Here is a 17832-nt window from a genome sequence, read left to right on the forward strand (position 1 = left end):
GAGGTTGAAAATATCTTTAAAACCTTAAGATAAACTGGACAGGAATTTAGCATTAAGTCTGCTAATGGGAAGAGGGGAGAAATTCAGAGGAGAGAGGAAGGGATTTCAAGTAAGGTAGGGAACTGAGTTAGAAAATAAGAGATGACCAATAAAACATGAGTGGAGGAAAAAAAGATTTTTCTTAAAGACTTCTAATAGACCCATGCTACTGCTGCTGCTGCTGCTAAGTCGCTTCAGTTGTGTCCAACTCTGTGCAACCCCATAGACAGCAGCCCACCAGGCTCCCCCATCCCTGGGATTCTCCAGGCAAGAACACTGGAGTGGGTTTCCATTTCCTTCTCCATACTACATGTTTAAAATTTCCATCTTGCTGATTTCTGGATAATAATGAATGATTTAGATATTTATTATATTTTAGGTTATTGTCACATTATCTGTATCCAGTAAGTCCATAGGAAACTATTATCAAAACCCTTCCTTCTACTTAAACATGAGAAAGAAAAACAAACTGAATTATTGATTTCATTTTCTAATTGTAACATAATCATATTTAAAATCACATATTACTGTCCTCTTTTTTCTATATAATTCTACATACATTACCACTCCCTGTAAATAACCACTTTTTACTTAAAAGTTTACAATCATACTTCTGGCTCCAGTCATAGAAAAAGAGAACAAGGGATGGTGTGATTTGAGGTAGTGGAATGTGCTAGAGCTTGCTTTGTACTGAGAAAACAACTCTACACTCAAATGAAATGCTTATTCAAGAAAGGAACGAAAGGAGATTGTTATGAAGGACCTCAGATTATTTCTGCTATCAAATCACTGCAGATACATGTTGAAGAGTATTTAACTTCTCTTTCTGAGATGCAACTTTATTTATTTATTTTGTGTGTGTGTGTAAAACTTTTATTTATTTATTTATTTTTTTTGCTGTAGAGTCCTTTATTATTCAAGTCATGGTTCTTACAAGCAATCCAATGTTAATAGATAAAAGTATAGAGAACTAAACAATATTCATTAAATTGTACTTAAAATTGCTCCTCGCAGTATTCCTAATAAAACTTGTCTAATAACAGACCTGAAATGAACTAAATAACAAAGATGTTCTTTGCTTTGACAGTGTGCCGTGGACCAACAGTTTTGTTACAAAACATTCTACAATAAAAATAAACATTTGCACATACACATGCATATACACATATTACCAGGCATATGGTAAAGACTGCTGAAATGTAAATCTGCCTCAAAGATTTGAGGAAAGTCTACTTATAGACTTAATTAAGTTATATGCAAGGAAAACTTTTGTGGCACCACAATAATGTCTTGCTGTAATTTTTCAGCAATCTCCGTTTCTTTTTCTTGCCTCCATGTCAGTGTTTCATGCAGTAAGATACAACTTTTACAGTATCAAAGCAAAATGAGGTGTTCCAGTGGCCTGCAAAAGTTAACTATCTTCCTGCAGGGCTAGTTGTTGTTGTTGTTGTTTTTTTTTTTGCCCATTGTTAATGAGTAGAATGTAAATGAGATTCATACAGAGGTCACATCAAAACTAATGTCTGAGAACCAAAGTGCATGTTGAGCCTAATCAGTGATAAAGTGTGTAGTCTTTACTTCCTGGGGCTTTTGTTTTTCTTAACATCATTTTTCTCTGTTTGGATACCCAGATACTAACTTTGGGAGTGGGCTTGGGTGTCACCTGGAGACTGGGAATGGAGATGTTACTTGTCCACCAATCCCTTCTCAGCTTTCAGTCTTATTAGACTGTGTCCATGTTCACTTAGCACCTTGCTCACTGAAAGCCTATTTATAGACTGTTTTAATCAGTTGTTAATTCTAACTTAGATGGTGCCAGACTTTTCAGACCTTTCTCATTCATTTGAGTATTCACTTATAGAAGGTACTGAGTACCTTCAGTGTGCAGTCACTGTTGGTGATTCAAAATCAACACAGGTCCTGCCCTGTGGAACTTAAGGTCTGGTCAGAAGAGTGGAGGGCAGACAGCTAAGCCCACGCAGGACACACACCTCGATGCCCTGTGAGGCCAGGTGCCACTAAGGACAAATAAAACTTGTGACGATTCAGACCAGGGAGTGGGCCTCAGAGGAGGCCTCTTCTAGGACCTGACACATAACTAAGGCTTGACCACTTTCTTTTCCTATAGATGCCTTTTCCTACATTACGGCACCATAAAGTACATATTTAAAGATCTAAAAACTATGAAAAATAAAACTGTTAAAAGCGATTATCTTCATTAAGGTTTTCTCATTTTATGAGAACAAATTGAGATATGTAGAAGTTAATTAAACTTAGGTTCATTTGGTAAGAAAAGTTAAACTATGGATAGTCAAACTAAAGTGAATCATTCCTTTAGACCCATTTCAGTTTATGAGAATGCAGTCCTTTCATAAATAGGAACAAACACTGCACAGTCTCATTGCTTGGGTCATGATGAACTGTTCTTCTGGAGCCCTTCCACATTTTGGGTTGAGAGAGGACCAGGCCAGAAATAGCAGTTGGTTCTTATATTCAGGATGTTGGTGGAGCACTTAGAGTAATTGTAGATTGAAATGATTGATTTTATATCTCTTATTTTTGAATTGAATCTCAAATTTTTACCTCTCAGTTTTTCACGGATGAAATAAAAGGGGGAGGGTCATGGTGATGGTGGTTTATTGTTATGTTAATTGATTTTAGGTGATAGAGCTTTTTTCCTCTGATTCTTATTTCAGATTTTTTTTTTTAAAGATTGGGTCCATTTTTTCAATGTGCCTCCCAGTAAAGACAAAAAAATTTTCAGCACTAGGATTTAGAAACCTCTTGTTAATAACTACCTCATTAATGAAGACAGAGTTTCTGAAATGTTCCCAGGATGAGAATGTGGTATATGAGGTGTTAGAACAGTTTCTTTCCCTAGTCAGAGACTCCTTGGATGTAAGAATATGATAAAATGCACAAACTTATTTGGATATGGAATGTGTTCCATATTCTGGTATATACATGAATTTATAAGACATATAGGAATATGTATATACATTTTAAATTCTTATCTAAAGTAACTTTTAGGTGACTTGCTCTTTAGCTTCATCAATATAAATTGTGAAAGGTCACAGTTTGTTTTTTTTTTTTAATCCTGCCACTCTACATTTTTATTTATATCAGCTGTATCACCCATTTTTATATGTTTTATGTAAAGATTTTATGTTTCAATCATTCTAAATCTGAAGGCTTAAAACTTTAGCAAAACTTGGGAAATTACATGTTAATTGGAGGGACCTCTGCCACCCATCAGCTTGATTATTTTCATTCTCAAGCATCCTTTCTCAGGCCCTAGTTTTTATTGGACCTTTCTCAGGCCTAGTTTTATTTGCTAAACAAGGTAGCATCAAACCTTAATGTTAGTTATGTTATTTAACTCACCATCCCCATTTCAGGTCACATGTTTAAAATTATGTTGAGCTAAATATAACGAAAAAGAGTTAAAAAAAACTTCATCTAATATGGCATCACCAACTCGATGGACATGAGTTTGAGTGAACTCCGGGAGTTGGTGATGGACAGGGAGGCCTGGCATGCTGTGATTCATGGGGTCACAAAGAGTCAGACACACCTGAGCGACTGAACTGAACTGAACTGAATATAATACTATACATTGCAAATGATAACCTAGTAAATAAACATAACTAAATGAAATACATTATTATTCCAAGGAAATATTTAATTGAGAATTAACAAGTGATTTTGCACAAGAATCCCACAGTTGCAGATATTACAAGTACACAAATATTGTTACAAATACAGAGACATAAAAGAAAGGGAGAATATACAGTTGGGCTGTTTAGGACAAAAAGTATTACCTTCCCAGATCATATAATCCAGAGGGTGAGCTTCAGGTGTGCAGAAACAGCCACTTCTGACATTTTAGTATCAAATATATAATTAGAAAAAAGAAATACCAAGAATTAGAACATCAGTATAAACCAAATGGGCACATAAAAGTGCCCATTCATAAGTAAGCTGGGAGTATGAAATAGTACATGTGTCTGTGATGAATACATGGTTGCTTCATACCTTGACAGAAAAGTTCAAGAAATCTTAAGTCAGGAAAGCAGATCATTCTGAGAGAATGCTAGTAACTGGCCATTAATTTAGAAGGCTCTCAAATGTAAAGCACACACACTGCTGGGTCCGATGACATGTGACCTACCTTATATTTTTCAACACACATCATGTATGTGTTCTACCTCCATATGATTTAGTTTTAATAAAGCTATACATTGGTCATTCATATTTTGACAAGGAAATGTAGGTGTCTATGTAATGAGGAGGGGGGCTCTATAATATTACAGTTGAAACCTTAAACTCATTGTGGCCATTCAATGAACTTGTATCCTTTTTTAAAAAAAAAGAAAAAATGACATGAGGGGTCATTGGAGTCTTGCCTTCTGGGATTCAACGCTTATATTGATAAAGTTAAAAAGATTTTTGTTCTGTTTTTGTTTTTCAAGTATATAAAAGGGGGAGTTTGGGCCCTTTAGTTAAAATCAAAGTAAATTCTTAATTAAGAAAATGTATACTTTGTGCCTGAACTAGTAGCCTTCATTCCTGATTGTTGTGTGATAGCAGTAGTTTTTAAATTTCTTCTCTTCTTGTATTTGGTAGCTCATTACTTTTTTTCTCGCCTTCTTCCATTTCCCTTGGCCCGCTTATGCCCCATCTCCAAATGCTGCCCTGGGCTCTAGAAATCCAGCTCATCCACCACCACTGGGGAAAAGATCACAAAGGTGTATGAGCTGGGGAATGAGCCAGAGAGGAAGCTGTGGGTGGACCGCTACCTCACCTTCATGGAGGAGAGGGGCTCCCCGGTCTCAAGTCTGCCTGCAGTGGGCAAGAAGCCCTTGGACCTGTTCCGACTCTATGTCTGCGTCAAAGAGATCGGAGGTTTGGCACAGGTGAGGACAGCTGAATGAGGACATGCTATGGATGAGCTTTGAATATGCAAACTTGAATTTCTTTTTCTCACAAAGAAAAAGCTGAGCCTCTGGGAAGGTCGCCTTACTGGATCCATGTTCACGTGTGACAGGGGGTGGGGGCTGCACTGGGGTCAAGGACCCCGATCTGCCACCCATTCACAGAGTGACCTCAATAGGTCATTTATATGGACTCAATTCTCAACTGTAAAATAAGACATTTGAGCGAGGTTTTGCTTTAGGGTCCCTAACAGCTCTAGAATTCTGTGAAATCTGTGTTAGAATTTCATGGTAAACAGAAATGTTTTGCAAATGACTAAATTGTCTGGATCAGATATAAATCAAATTCGCTGTTTCCCTCTATCCAGAGCAAGTTAACAAGAAAACTGTCATCCTTCTACCCCCATGTCCACTGTACCTGGGTGACAGGAGGGGCAGTGCTGTCCTTTCCCACGGCTGGGGGCACCCAGGTGCAGACTGCCCAGAGGCACTCCTTTTGGAGCTGTGCAGATGCCTCCCCTGCACTTGCCCCCTTCATTCTGCCCTAGGAGACACATTCTCCTTTCCCTCGTCACAGCCCTGTTTCTAGCACTGGGACAGGTTTGTGTGTCCATATCCCAAAGTGGAATGGAGAAAAGGGCCCTTGGGTGAGTGCCTGCTGCATCCTGGCACCGTCCTTTTCCTTGTCACTTCCCTGTCAACACCCATGGAATGCAGAGTCGGCAGCCCTGAAGAAGAGAGGGAACAAATTGAAGTACAGTCGTCCCCTGGGGTCCACGGAGCATTGGTTCCAGGATTCCCACAAATACTGAAACCCCGTGAGCTCGAATCTCTTTATTTCTGGAACCTACACACCACCTCCCATATACTTCAGATCATCTCTCAGTTACTTATAATACCCAATACAGTGTAATGCTATGTAAATAGTTGCTGGTACAAGTTCAGGTTTTGCTTTTTGGAACTTTCTTTTGCGTGGGGTTGGGGGAGGCGCTTTTTTCTTTTTTTCCAATACTTTCAATTCACAATTGGTTGAATTCACAAATGCAGAACCATGGAACAGGGAAGGCCGACTGTACAAGAATGTTGTGGTCCAGGGACTCTCAGGGTAGGTGGTGGGGCCAGGTTTGTTTGATTGCAAAACACATGCCCATTATCTGCCCTTGGTTCTCCAAGCTAGCTGTTCATTAGCAGCACCTGGGAGCATTTAAAACCTGTCAGTTCCTGGGCTCCCTCCCAGACTAGTGAAAGGAGCTGCTCCGGGCCTTAGGTGGTCTGGGCCTCACTGTCCAAAGGTAGGGTCAGCTGATGCACAGGTATCACTGAGGACCCACCCTGGTCTCCAGGCTGCACAGGTCTGGGGGCATGCAGGAGAGGCTTTTGTTCTCAGCCCTCCCTGAGGAGCCTCCTCCCACCCAAGACTAAAGCCTCCAAGTGAAGCAATTAGAGCTTGACTCCAGACGTGTAATCAGATGCACCACAGGATGCAGACCAGGTGTGACCAGGTGTGAGTGGTGGCCAGCGAAGGGTTTCACCCAGCTCACAGAAGCAAGGAACCGTCAGGACACCTCACTCAGCCGAGTGGACTCCTAGTTTGGGTCTGTGGGCACGACGCTGCTGGCTTAGCTGCTGAAGTTGCTTGAGTGTAGCAGTGATTCCGGCGCCGCGGCCTTGGCCGCGCTGTGACTCACACTCCGCGGTGTGGCGGTGATTCCGGCGCCGAGGCCTCGGCTGCGCTGTGACTCACACTCCGTCAGATGGGGTTCGAATGGGTGCTGCAGCCCCAGAGGGACCAGCTAAAAGCCTTGCTTTTCAGGGTGTCCCCGGCAGCGCTCTGCCTACTGTTTCAGAAGCAGTCACAGGCCTGCCCATTGCAGCCTGGCATTCAATACCAAAAATGGCACTAAGCATTCCCGAGAGTATTCTCCGGTTTCTCATGCACCATTTAGTACTAAGTAAATGGACATAAAGAGCTTTGTGAGAAAGTTCGAATCCAAAAATTGAACATTTCATGCAAACTCACTCTCCCTTTAACCCATGCTACTTAACACAGGACACATCTAAAGGCAAAATATTCCCCAAGCATATGCAGACCTTCATGTTTCCTTTGTGTGACAGCCTGCTGTGACCTGTTCCCATTGGGAATCAAAAAGTTAAACCCATTCCTTCAATCTTATGTAACATTTGAGGATTCCCTTCCTTCCTTCTCTTCTCTTTTTGCAGTTGTATTCCCTCCAGCATGAGTGTAAGTGGGAACACTGGATGGTCCTATGTGCCCCTTCCCAGGCCCACTGGCGCTACCATGTTAGCTAGCCAGTGGCTCCACAGCTCAGACAGGGTTGATGACTTCCGCCGGACTGTTAGGTTGGGCTCATTTGGTTGGGGCCTCCTTTACCCAACACTACAAGAAAGCCTCACGTGAAAGGCTGGGCATGAACAGAAATTATAGGCTCCTCTTTCTGGAAGCTTGTGGCTGTTGGAAGAAGACACTGTTTTTCTTATTAAGGCTCAAATACTTAAATTGCAAAATAATTCTGTTATTGCTTTTTAAATTAGTTTTTAGACACCCTTTTTTAAAAAATAAGTGAGATGGGGGTGAGCAAGAGCACCTTTGCTCAGAGATAAATCACCGGCTCCAAACAGCACCCACTCTGGCATACTCGGAGGCATTAGAAGATGCACCGGGCAGAAGAATCTCCACGAGCAATGCTTTTTATGTAGCTATCAGCAGGTTCCTTAATGGTTTTATAACTGTAAATGCTGTCTATGCACTACTGAGTGGGAGTAATGAGCATTAGTTAAAAGAGGCAAATGAAAAAAAAAAAGTAAAGATATTAAGTGCTTTTTTTTGTTTCCTGGCTTTAAACAAGCCACTTTGCTGCAAACCAGTGATCCTGCCTTTTTTTTTTTGGGCTAGGTTAATAAAAACAAGAAGTGGCGTGAGCTGGCAACCAACCTAAATGTTGGCACTTCGAGCAGTGCAGCGAGCTCCCTGAAAAAGCAGTATATTCAGTACCTGTTTGCCTTTGAGTGCAAGATCGAGCGTGGGGAGGAGCCCCCACCGGAAGTCTTCAGCACGGGCGACACCAAGAAGCAGCCCAAGCTCCAGCCGCCATCTCCTGGTAAGTGGGGGCGCTGCAGCTGGGAGCCCCTCCCAGGCTCTGAGACGGCCACTCAGCAGAACAAACAGGACACACTGGGGTCCAAGAGAGGGGAAGGGGCATCCTGTCTTCTCTTGTTTGTTTAACTGGACCCCGTTAGCAGTGCCTAAGGGAAGGAAGAATGAACTGGGGATATTGTGTTTCTGCCCTGCACATTGAAGGTGCCAATCTTTTGCTTTACCTTTTCTAATCAAAGTAGACTTCAGGTTCTGGGTTATATACCTTAATTCCTTATAGTTATTTTTAAATATCCCATCTAACTATCAAACTGTCTCCCCATTAACCTGTGCTCATACTGGAAATGCCACCCTGCAGATTTAACAGCCAGCTTCCACCAGCTCTGCCTCTGTCGAAGATACTCAGATTTGTACACAGCAAAATGAAATTTGGACTTCGTGTTTAATGTTCCCTGCCAAGCAAGTTTTTGCTTGTAGGGAATTCAGCAAACTTTCATGATAAAGGTCTGTATAGCTCTGTTTCTGTGGAAGTGGAGTCCAAATTAGCTTTGAGCTAGAGGTCAGGAATATAAGCAAATACTGCTTGGGAATAATGGCAATTCACTTGAATTCATAGAAGCAGAATCATACAAATGGTACCTGCCTTCTCTGCTATCTCTCCACTCAGCTGTTGGACACCCTGCCGTCCTTTCGGCTCTCCTGCTGGCTTCTGTTCTACTGTTAGCATTTCAGATTTGAAATTACTGAATCACTGTATTCTGATAAATCCGATATTGAAGATGAATTTGCATCATCCTTAGTTCTGGGTGACCTCACTCAAGTTAAGTTTGATCATTCTGTGGTCTGTTTCTGGCCGTGTCCAAGCCCTATGTTGGTCACACTTGCTCACACTGTCCTGCATATGAAGTGGCTGATTGTACCTGCCACGTCCCCCAACACAGACTTGTTTTGCAGTCAATGATCATAGCCAGTATTTCTTGAGCACTTACAATGTGCCAGGGTTTTCCCGTTTAATCTTCATATGAGCCCTGTGATATAGATACTGTTCTAAAATCCCTGAGAAAACCAAGGCACATAAGATCTCAGCAAACTGGCCCATTGTTGCTAGTGAGGGGGGAAAACCAGGCTTTGATCCCAGACATCTGGCTCTAGAATTAGAGAGCCAGGTGTACCCACCACACTTTGTGCTTAAAGCAGCGCTGTAATAGGTAAACTGTTTACACAAAGTGGTACCTGTGAGCCAAAGAAAGGAGTTGTTTCTTTTTTATTTACTTGCTCTAGCTGATATCTGGAGGGCAATGCTAATGTCTAAGGCCACTAATCAAGAGACCTCAAATAAATACTTTTAAGGCCCAGGGTACACATGTAATGAGCACACTTCAATATAGATCTGTTGGTTCTAAATACAAGTAGAGAAGTTCCTCTCTCTCACCGCGTCCTCAAAGATCCACAGCCTTTGCCAGTTATGGTGGACTTTAAAAACTGTGAAATCTAATTTCGAAAATCTCACAACATTGCATTCAGTTCACAGAGTAAAACAAGCTGCCTCTGAACAGCTCTGAAACTATTTTTCCAAAATAAAAACCCAGTAGGGTGTAGGGACCAAAGTGGCGATGTCTGCAAAGATCTAAAGGTATATTTTATTTGCCAGGAAAGAACTCATGTCACTGAATGGTCTGTACTTCTGTATGGAGAATAGCTCTCCCAGTGTGCATCAGCTTCAGTACAAGAAATCCTGCTGAGGTATAGACACTTCAGAAAGTACAGGGCCTGTGCTCTGAACAGTCAGCTCTTTCCTCTCCCCCCTCTTTATTTTAAACTATCATTTTTATAGCAACATTATCGCTTTAACTGCACAAAAGAGCTCGGATTGCAGGCGCACCTCTGATAATACATTCTTCTCAGTAGTCCAAATGGAGCCCGAGTCTGCGAAACAGGAAATGGGAGGAAAGCTTCCTGAATTTAGCCGTTCAGCCAGTGCACAGCCTGGAGGGCATAGTGCAGGGTGCACGGGGCCAGTCTGTGTGTCTCACGTGTTCTGTACACCACTCAGCAAGAGGACAGAAACATGGACCAGGCAGTGGGGCAATGAGTAACGTCAGCCTTTCAACCAAAAGCCAGGCATTTCCTCCAGCATCTGTGAATCAGTGGCCTCTTTGATTCCAGACCTATAATTAAGGAAAATGTTTCTGAAACATTTTTATTGTCAAACCTTTGCCATGTCAGGGCCTCATGTACTACAAAAATTTTTAAACTAATTTTCAGCCAAAATTTGTGTTCTTTAAGTCAGGTTTTTTCCCATAAGAACCTAACTAGCTTATTCCTTACCGATACATCCAAGCAGACAACTGAAAGATTCCTCAGAAACATTCTAGATTCTTTTTTCGAATGTTCATTCTGAACCAACTTAAATCCTAAATGCTCATGACTTAAGGTCATCCCCCTGTGTTCCAGTTCGGATGTGACACGGCTGATAAGATTTGAAATTCAGTCCTGTCAGCCTCTGAAAGGTGTTGCCCCTTAGCCCCGGAGCCTTCACCCCGATTTTCACTGTCGAGTGGCTCTGTGGCTTCTCACCCCAGAGATGCAGGTTGTGTCTTTGGGGTCTAGAGCACATCGACCCAAGGAAGGCTCCTGAATGAAACCTGAGCAGGGCCTGGGGGTGCGGTTGCATCTCTGAGGTGCTGGTGGGGCTCTTGTTATAACCGACTGTAAAAGTTTGTGAAGATCTAATGAACAGCCACAGGGATCCAGGGCCTGGGCTGCCTGTAAGCTAGAGTGGGGTAGGGGCAGGGTGGGGAGGGGACCCGGCTCAGAGGAACGGGTGGGCGGTGGTGGGAGGAAGCTCCACTTTCAATTAGTAAGTCTGTAACCAAAAAGCCATCCATCTTTGCTGGCAGGTGGCTGACTGAATTTCTATTATTAGCTGACAGGTGATGTCACAGAGCCTGTCGTGGATCCAACTAGGGAATCCTCATTGGAAGATAAATGAGAAAGGGCTCGGGTTATAAACAGAGGTGCCCTCTGGGTGACCTCTGGTTGCCGTAGACCTGGGACGTATCAGCTATGCCTCATCTCCCCACCCTCCTTCCTGCAACCCCAGCCAGAACTAGGGCACCGGGTCCATGCTGTGTAAATTACCTTCCCAGCTAGGAGTCTGGCCTTCAGTCTGAAGTGTGTGAATGTACTTAACCTTCAGTAACCTTTCCATTGTTTACTTTCCAGTATACATTTGTAGCTTCTGGCAAAAGGTAGGGATATCCTAGAGAGCCAGCCTCCTCTGTTAGCAGCTTCCAGTGGTTGCGTTCATTTTTTTTTTTTTTCCTAAAAGGAAAGGAAAATACACTGGCAAGAGGGGGGAATGTTTCTTTCTTTTTTTTTTTTAGCTGTAAATATGAATACTTGTAAATAAGGGCCATTCTGAACTCACGGCCTGTGAGCCATGTTCCAAGGAAGCTGTGCTGGCTTCTGCACAGTCTGCTTCTTGAGTTTAAGAAATCAGTTATTTCCCCTGCCAGTTCTGTGGGGCAGTCATGTCTGTAGGGTTATCCTTATATATTTGTAAAAGACTCTACTTGTTTCTTTCATTATATCTACTTTTTAAACATGCATTTTTTGGTAAAACTCTGGAAATGCATACTTCGTGTACAAATATAATAAACTGAATTTGGTGAAACTCTGGTTTGGTTTAGAAGCATGAGTTGGTAAGGATTTATTTTAAGGGATCTGCATCTAAGAAGCTATCTATGGTTAAAGCTGGTCTTCCCCGCTTCTCTCTAGTTCTGTGCACCCAGGGGAGGTGTTACGGAAAGCACCTCCTGTTGGCCAGTCCTCAGTATTCATTCCCAACCAGGCCCCAACCGTGCAGACATGCTGGGTTAGCTGAGGCTCTCTGAGTAGAAGTGATAGACCCCGTTGCTTACTCACTCATAGCGTACTCTGTGATCTCCAGGGTTTGTGTAACTCAGTTTCCCCTAAAGTAAAGTGTGGTAATTGTACGGTTGGTTAGCTGTAGATAATCATATATGCAAATTATTGTTTATAAACAACCAGCAATACTATTTGTTACAGTTAGAATTCTGAAACTACTGTATGTATGTATGTGGGCAGAAATTTTTATCTTTTTCTGTCAATTTGATAAATTCCAACGGTAGGAAAGTTATGACCAACCTAGATAGCATATGAAAAAGCAGAGCCATTACTTTGCCAACCAAGGTCCGCCTAGTCAAGGCTATGGTTTTTCCCGTGGTCGTGTATGGATGTGAGAGTTGGACTGCGAAGAAAGTTGATCGCCGAAGAATTGATGCTTTTGAACTGTGGTGCTGGAGAAGACTCTTGAGAGTCCCTTGGACTGCAAGGAGATCCAACCAGTCCATTCTAAAGGAGATCAATCCTGGGTATTCATTGGAAGGACTGATGCTAAAGCTGAAACTCCAATACTTTGGCCACCTCATGTGAAGAGCTGACTCACTGGAAAAGACTCTGATGCTGGGAGGGATTGCAGGCAGGAGGAGAAGGGGACGACAGAGAATGAGATGGCTGGATGGCATCACCGACTCAATGGACATGAGTTTGAGTGAACTCTGGGAGTTGGTGATGGACAGGGAGGCCTGGCGTGCTGTGATTCATGGGGTCACGGAGAGTCGGACACGACTGAGCAACTGGACTGACTGAATGGTAGGAAACAGCACATAATATTCATTCAGTTAGTATTTGCTTAATAAATGAAACCAATATCTATCCAACACCTGACATGCTAAGGACTATGATCAATGATAAAGCAAGAGCCCTTAAAATATTATGTTTTAAGGTAGGATTAATTTTTTACATGAATCCCACTTAAGTTTTAAAAAGATCTGTTCAATTCTAGGCTCTGTTATTATAGTGTAATTGTAGTTAAAGCCAATGATAATGACATTCAGTTCAGTTCAGTCGCTCAGTTGTGTCCGACTCTTTGCAACCCCATGAATCGCAGCACACCAGGCCTCCCTGTCCATCACCAACTCCCGGAGTTCACTCAAACTCATGTCCATCAAGTCGGTGATGCCATCCAGCCATCTCATCCTCTGTCATCCCCTTCTCCTCTTTCCCCCAATCCCTCCCAGCATCAGGGTCTTTTCCAGTGAGTCAACTCTTCACATGAGGTGGCCAGCATATTGGAGTTTCAGCTTCAGCATCAGTCCTTGCAGTGAACACCCAGGACTGACCTCCTTTAGGATGGACTGGTTGGATCTCCTTGCAGTCCAAGGGACTCTCAAGAGTCTTCTCTAACACCATAGTTCAAAAAGCATCAATTCTTCAGCACTCAGCTTTCATCACAGTCCAGTGACCACTGGAAAAACCATAGCCTTGACTAGATGGACCTTTGTTGGCAAAGTAATGTCTCTGCTTTTTAATATGCTATCTAGGTTGGTCATAATTTTCCTTCCAAGGAGTAAGCGTCTTTTAATTTCATGGCTGCAGTCAGCATCCGCAGTGATTTTGGAGCCCAAAATAATAAAGTCTGACACTGTTTCCACTGTTTCCCCATCTATTTCCCATGAAGTGATGGGACCAGATGCCATGATTTTAGTTCTCTGAATGTTGAGCTTTAAGCCAACTTTTTCACTCTCCTCTTCCACTTTCATCAAGAGGCTTTTTAGTTCCTCTTCACTTTCTGCCATAACATTAAAGAATTCTAAACCAATATGACTTGTGTTGTGTAAATAACAAATGATTTCATAGCTCCAAAAACTACTGTTAATGACAGCATAGACACATCCAGATGTGGGAAAATGATACAAAGCTCATTATTAATTTGTACCATTTCTTTACAACTTAAACATTTCTCATTGCCTAAGACCTCGATAATTTTTATAATGTTTTTCTAAAACAGTACCAGAGTCCATCAAATTGATAAAACAAACTTTTTGTCCCATTTTTCCTTATTCTTAGACATTCAGATTATCTCCATTATAAACAACACTGAAATAAGCCTTCTGTCTAAAACCTTCTTTATATTAGATGATTTTGGGGGATAAATACCCAGGAAAGCATTTACCCAGTCAAAAGGTATAAATATATTTTACAGCTCATATCTGAAGTGCGTTTCCAAATAGTTTAGAAAAACAAAGCTCTTACTGATTTTCACCATGAACAGTGTAAGAGCAGTTAATTTTACTGCATCATTACCAGCGGTGGATATTGTTACTCTTTCTGCATGAGACGATATCCTATTTTTCTTTCCCTGTTTGAAAAGATAACTACAAGGATGAGCTCACTTGATAACCTCTAGTTTCCCTTCATTTTTTCTTGGTATCACTACTATCAGCTAACTCAGGATCCTTGCAAGGTCCACAGACCCCCCAGTCAACTGGCAGTAATTCGATGGCAGAGGTTCCAGGTGACCTGAAGCCACCTACTCCAGCCTCCACCCCTCATGGACAGATGACCCCGATCCAAGGTGGAAGGTAAGTTAAAAGATCTCTGTGAGCCACACAGAGTTAGATTTGTCTATCTTTTAGTTTTCTGGAGTAGACTTCAGTTCACTCGCTCAGTTGTGTCCGACTCTCCGCGACCCCATGAATCACAGCACGCCAGGCCTCCCTGTCCATCACCAACTCCCGGAGTTCACTCAAACTCATGTCCACAGAGTCGGTGATGCCATCCAGCCATCTCATTCTCGGTCGACCCTTCTCCTCCCGCCCCCAACCTTTCCCAGCATCAGAGTCTTTTCCAGTGAGTCAACTCGTCACATGAGGTGGCCACAGTATTGCAGTTTCAGCTTTAGCATCAGTCCTTCCAATGAACACCCAGGATTGATCTCCTTTAGAATGGACTGGTTGGATCTCCTTGCGGTACTAGAGAGAGAGAAAATGGTGTTCTCTAGTGAGTTTTTAAATATTGACTACCACTCGTTTCAGTTATATAATTTCCTTTGGATGGTTTTCCCATGTACACAGATTTCAAGGTTGGCTTATTTTCTGGACCAGCATTTGCAGGTGACTAATGCTCTGTGGTTAAGCTTTCATGTCTCTCATCTCATCAGAAGCAGCACTGTCAGTGTACACGACCCATTCTCAGACGCAAGTGAGTCATCGTTCCCCAAACGCAACTCCATGACTCCAAGCGCCCCGTACCAGCAGAGCATGAGCATGCCAGACGTGATGGGCAGGATGCCCTACGAGCCCAACAAGGACCCCTTTGGAGGGATGAGGAAAGGTAAATGCCGAGGGCCCTCTGCGCAGGGTTGGTCCAGAGGGCATTCTGCCATCCTGTGCCTGATTCACTGACCCATTCAAGACTTACTGGAGCCCCACCTCCACAGCCTACTGAATTTCCAGCCGTGAGGAAAGTACTTAGCATCTCTGTGCCTCGGTTTCTTCATCTGGAAATTAGGATAATAAGGGGTCATGAAGAGGAGCTGAGTTAATGCACATAAGTACAGGCCTTAGAAGAGTGACTGGTACGTATCGTAAGCAGAGGTGCTCTTGATGCTGCCCCAAGTCGGCATCAGGCTTGTCTTAAGGCGTGGGCTGGGCATGGGTTGGGTGCTAAGTTGGTAAACCAGACAGGCCCTTATGGAGCTGATGGGCTACAAACAACAGATAAAAAGTAAGGTAAATCACGTATATGTGACTAAAGATGGTTTTTGATGGAAGAAAAGAAACAACCAGGAAGAAGGGACACAAATAGCAAGGGCATTGCGGGTGGGGGCAGTCGTGGAGGGGGGCTGTCCTTGGGAGGGAGGGCAGGTAGGGGGCTCTGGGGGACGGGAGTGACTCTGGGGGATGGGAGCGAGGCGGCGAGGGGAGCTGAGGCAGCAGTGAGGCTGGTGTGCGTAGGGGGTGGAGGCTCCGGGGCACAAAGAGCCGAGGGCCACGCTGAGAATATCCAGGCCCCCGGGTCCGGAGCCTTTCCACTTCCTGCGTGTGCTGACAAGTTTGCAGTTTTTACACATGAAGTGAGGTGACTGGGTTTTTGTTGTTGTTGTTAAAAATAAACGAGTAACTATCTGGACATTTATGGAGAATGTATTGGAGAGAAGTGAGGGTCGAGTTGGGGAGACCACTGTCAGAGTCCTCAGAGAGGTGAGGGGTTGGGGTGAGACCCAACAGGGAGAGAGAATGGAACCACTCAGTATATGTGTGTGGGGGAGGGGAGTGTAGAAACAGCAGGACGTGCTGATGGATTCAGTGTTGAATGTGGGGGTTAAGGGAGAAGAACCAAGCGATGGTGACTGTGAGGTGGGCAGTTAGGAGACAGAGGGAAGTGAGGGTGGCTGTTACTGCCTGTGGTGTGGACACCTGGGAATGAACAAGACAGAAGAGAAAACCAGAGTTCACTGTAGACGTCAAGGCAGTGAGGGGTAGGCTGTGTCTGGACCTGGGCAGAGCATTGTTATTGGGTGTAATCCTGGAGAACCAAGCAGAGAAATGGTATCGACAACTGTAGGACGGACAAGATCCCCGAGAGTTCTCACTGACATGAGCAAACACCCAGGCTGGGTTTTTCCCTGTGTGTGTGTCAGTCCCCAGCAGTCACTCAGCCCTGAGACCGTAGCTGTCTCAGCTGCTGCCCTCTCTAGCTTCTCCACTGGCGCACAAGCTCTCCATGCTGTTGACGCTCCTCCTAATGCAGCGGAGTCCTGTGAAATTGAGGCATGGTATGACTATTTCTGAAAAACATACAAAAAAGTAGTGAATGACATTTTTGTGGAAGTATTTATTCTGGGATCCCTTAAATAATAGTGCTTTTGCATGAATTTCTTGATAACATTAAGTAGAGAGAAGCATAAAGCCCTAAAGCCTTGGTTTTCACAAGTATTATGGAGCAATGAAAAATAAAAAAAGAACCTCAAAATTTTAATTATTGGGCACATTACCATTTAATTAAATGAAATTCTGTTTCATATGTATTTCATATACCCGTTACACAAAACAAGATAATCTATAGTTTGTCCTTTCAGAAAGTTTGAGCTGCTTATTTCAGGTAAAAATTTTGCAAAACATGCAATAAATCCATAAGCTCAGAAATTCAAGAGCTTTGTGAATGTTGGAGTTAACTGTTTTCCTTAGTGGTATGAGATGCTAGAAAGAATGTGCTGTTGGTGGTTGTATAATACCTTTAGACTCTGAAAATATGACAATAACATGGAAAAATAATTATGTTTTGGAATCCGGTTTCAAAGTTATGGAAAACTATTCCAATATCCTATTATGCTATGTTTGACAGCATGAATTCTATTTCTTTTGTCTCCTTATGCCTATATTTTTTTAATGAAAATAAGTGTTGGGGTGAAGAGGGGATGACTGTGGATTACCTTGCTCTAGGTACCAGGTAGCTCTGTAGTGTTTTCATCCAGACAACCATTTTGCCTTTTTGCATTTCCTTTTCTTGGGGATGGTCTTGATCCCTGTCTCCTGTACAGTGTCACAAATCTCCATCCATAGTTCTTTAGGCACTCTATCAGATCTAATCCCTTGAATCTATGTGTCACTTCCACTATATAATTGTAAGGGATTTGATTTAGGTCATACCTGAATGGTCTAGTGGTTTTCCCTAGTTTCTTCAGTAAATGGAAAATAACTTCAAAACTGGAAAGTAACTTCAAAACTGGTTCTACTGGAGGTTGATGTAAGAGCATGTAAGATATGAAGTATTTGGAAGTACCTTATAAAGCAAAATATATTCTACCAGTGTCAGACTTCTTTATTTGTACCTGTCAACCAAACAGACAAATTTTATCAGCTCGCAAAATTGTAA

At 42.7% G+C, this 17832-nt stretch overlaps 1 protein-coding gene across 9 annotated transcripts in view; it reads left to right on the forward strand.

The window, feature by feature from the left end:
• ARID1B (AT-rich interaction domain 1B) overlaps positions 1-17832 on the forward strand; it is a 434495-nt gene that overhangs the window by 401371 nt on the left and 15292 nt on the right. For all 9 annotated transcript variants that reach the window (XM_088840857.1, XM_088840860.1, XM_088840859.1 and 6 more), the window contains 4 exons: positions 4746-4955; positions 7888-8092; positions 14399-14537; positions 15116-15288. In XM_088840857.1, coding sequence (XP_088696983.1) covers positions 4746-4955; positions 7888-8092; positions 14399-14537; positions 15116-15288 — 727 coding nt within the window. The remainder of the gene's footprint in view (positions 1-4745; positions 4956-7887; positions 8093-14398; positions 14538-15115; positions 15289-17832) is intronic.

This window comes from Moschus berezovskii, chromosome 10 (assembly GCF_049115385.1).
Source record: "Moschus berezovskii isolate FMDL1 chromosome 10, NW_MosBer_1.0, whole genome shotgun sequence".
NCBI classification, from domain to species: Eukaryota; Metazoa; Chordata; class Mammalia; order Artiodactyla; family Moschidae; genus Moschus; species Moschus berezovskii.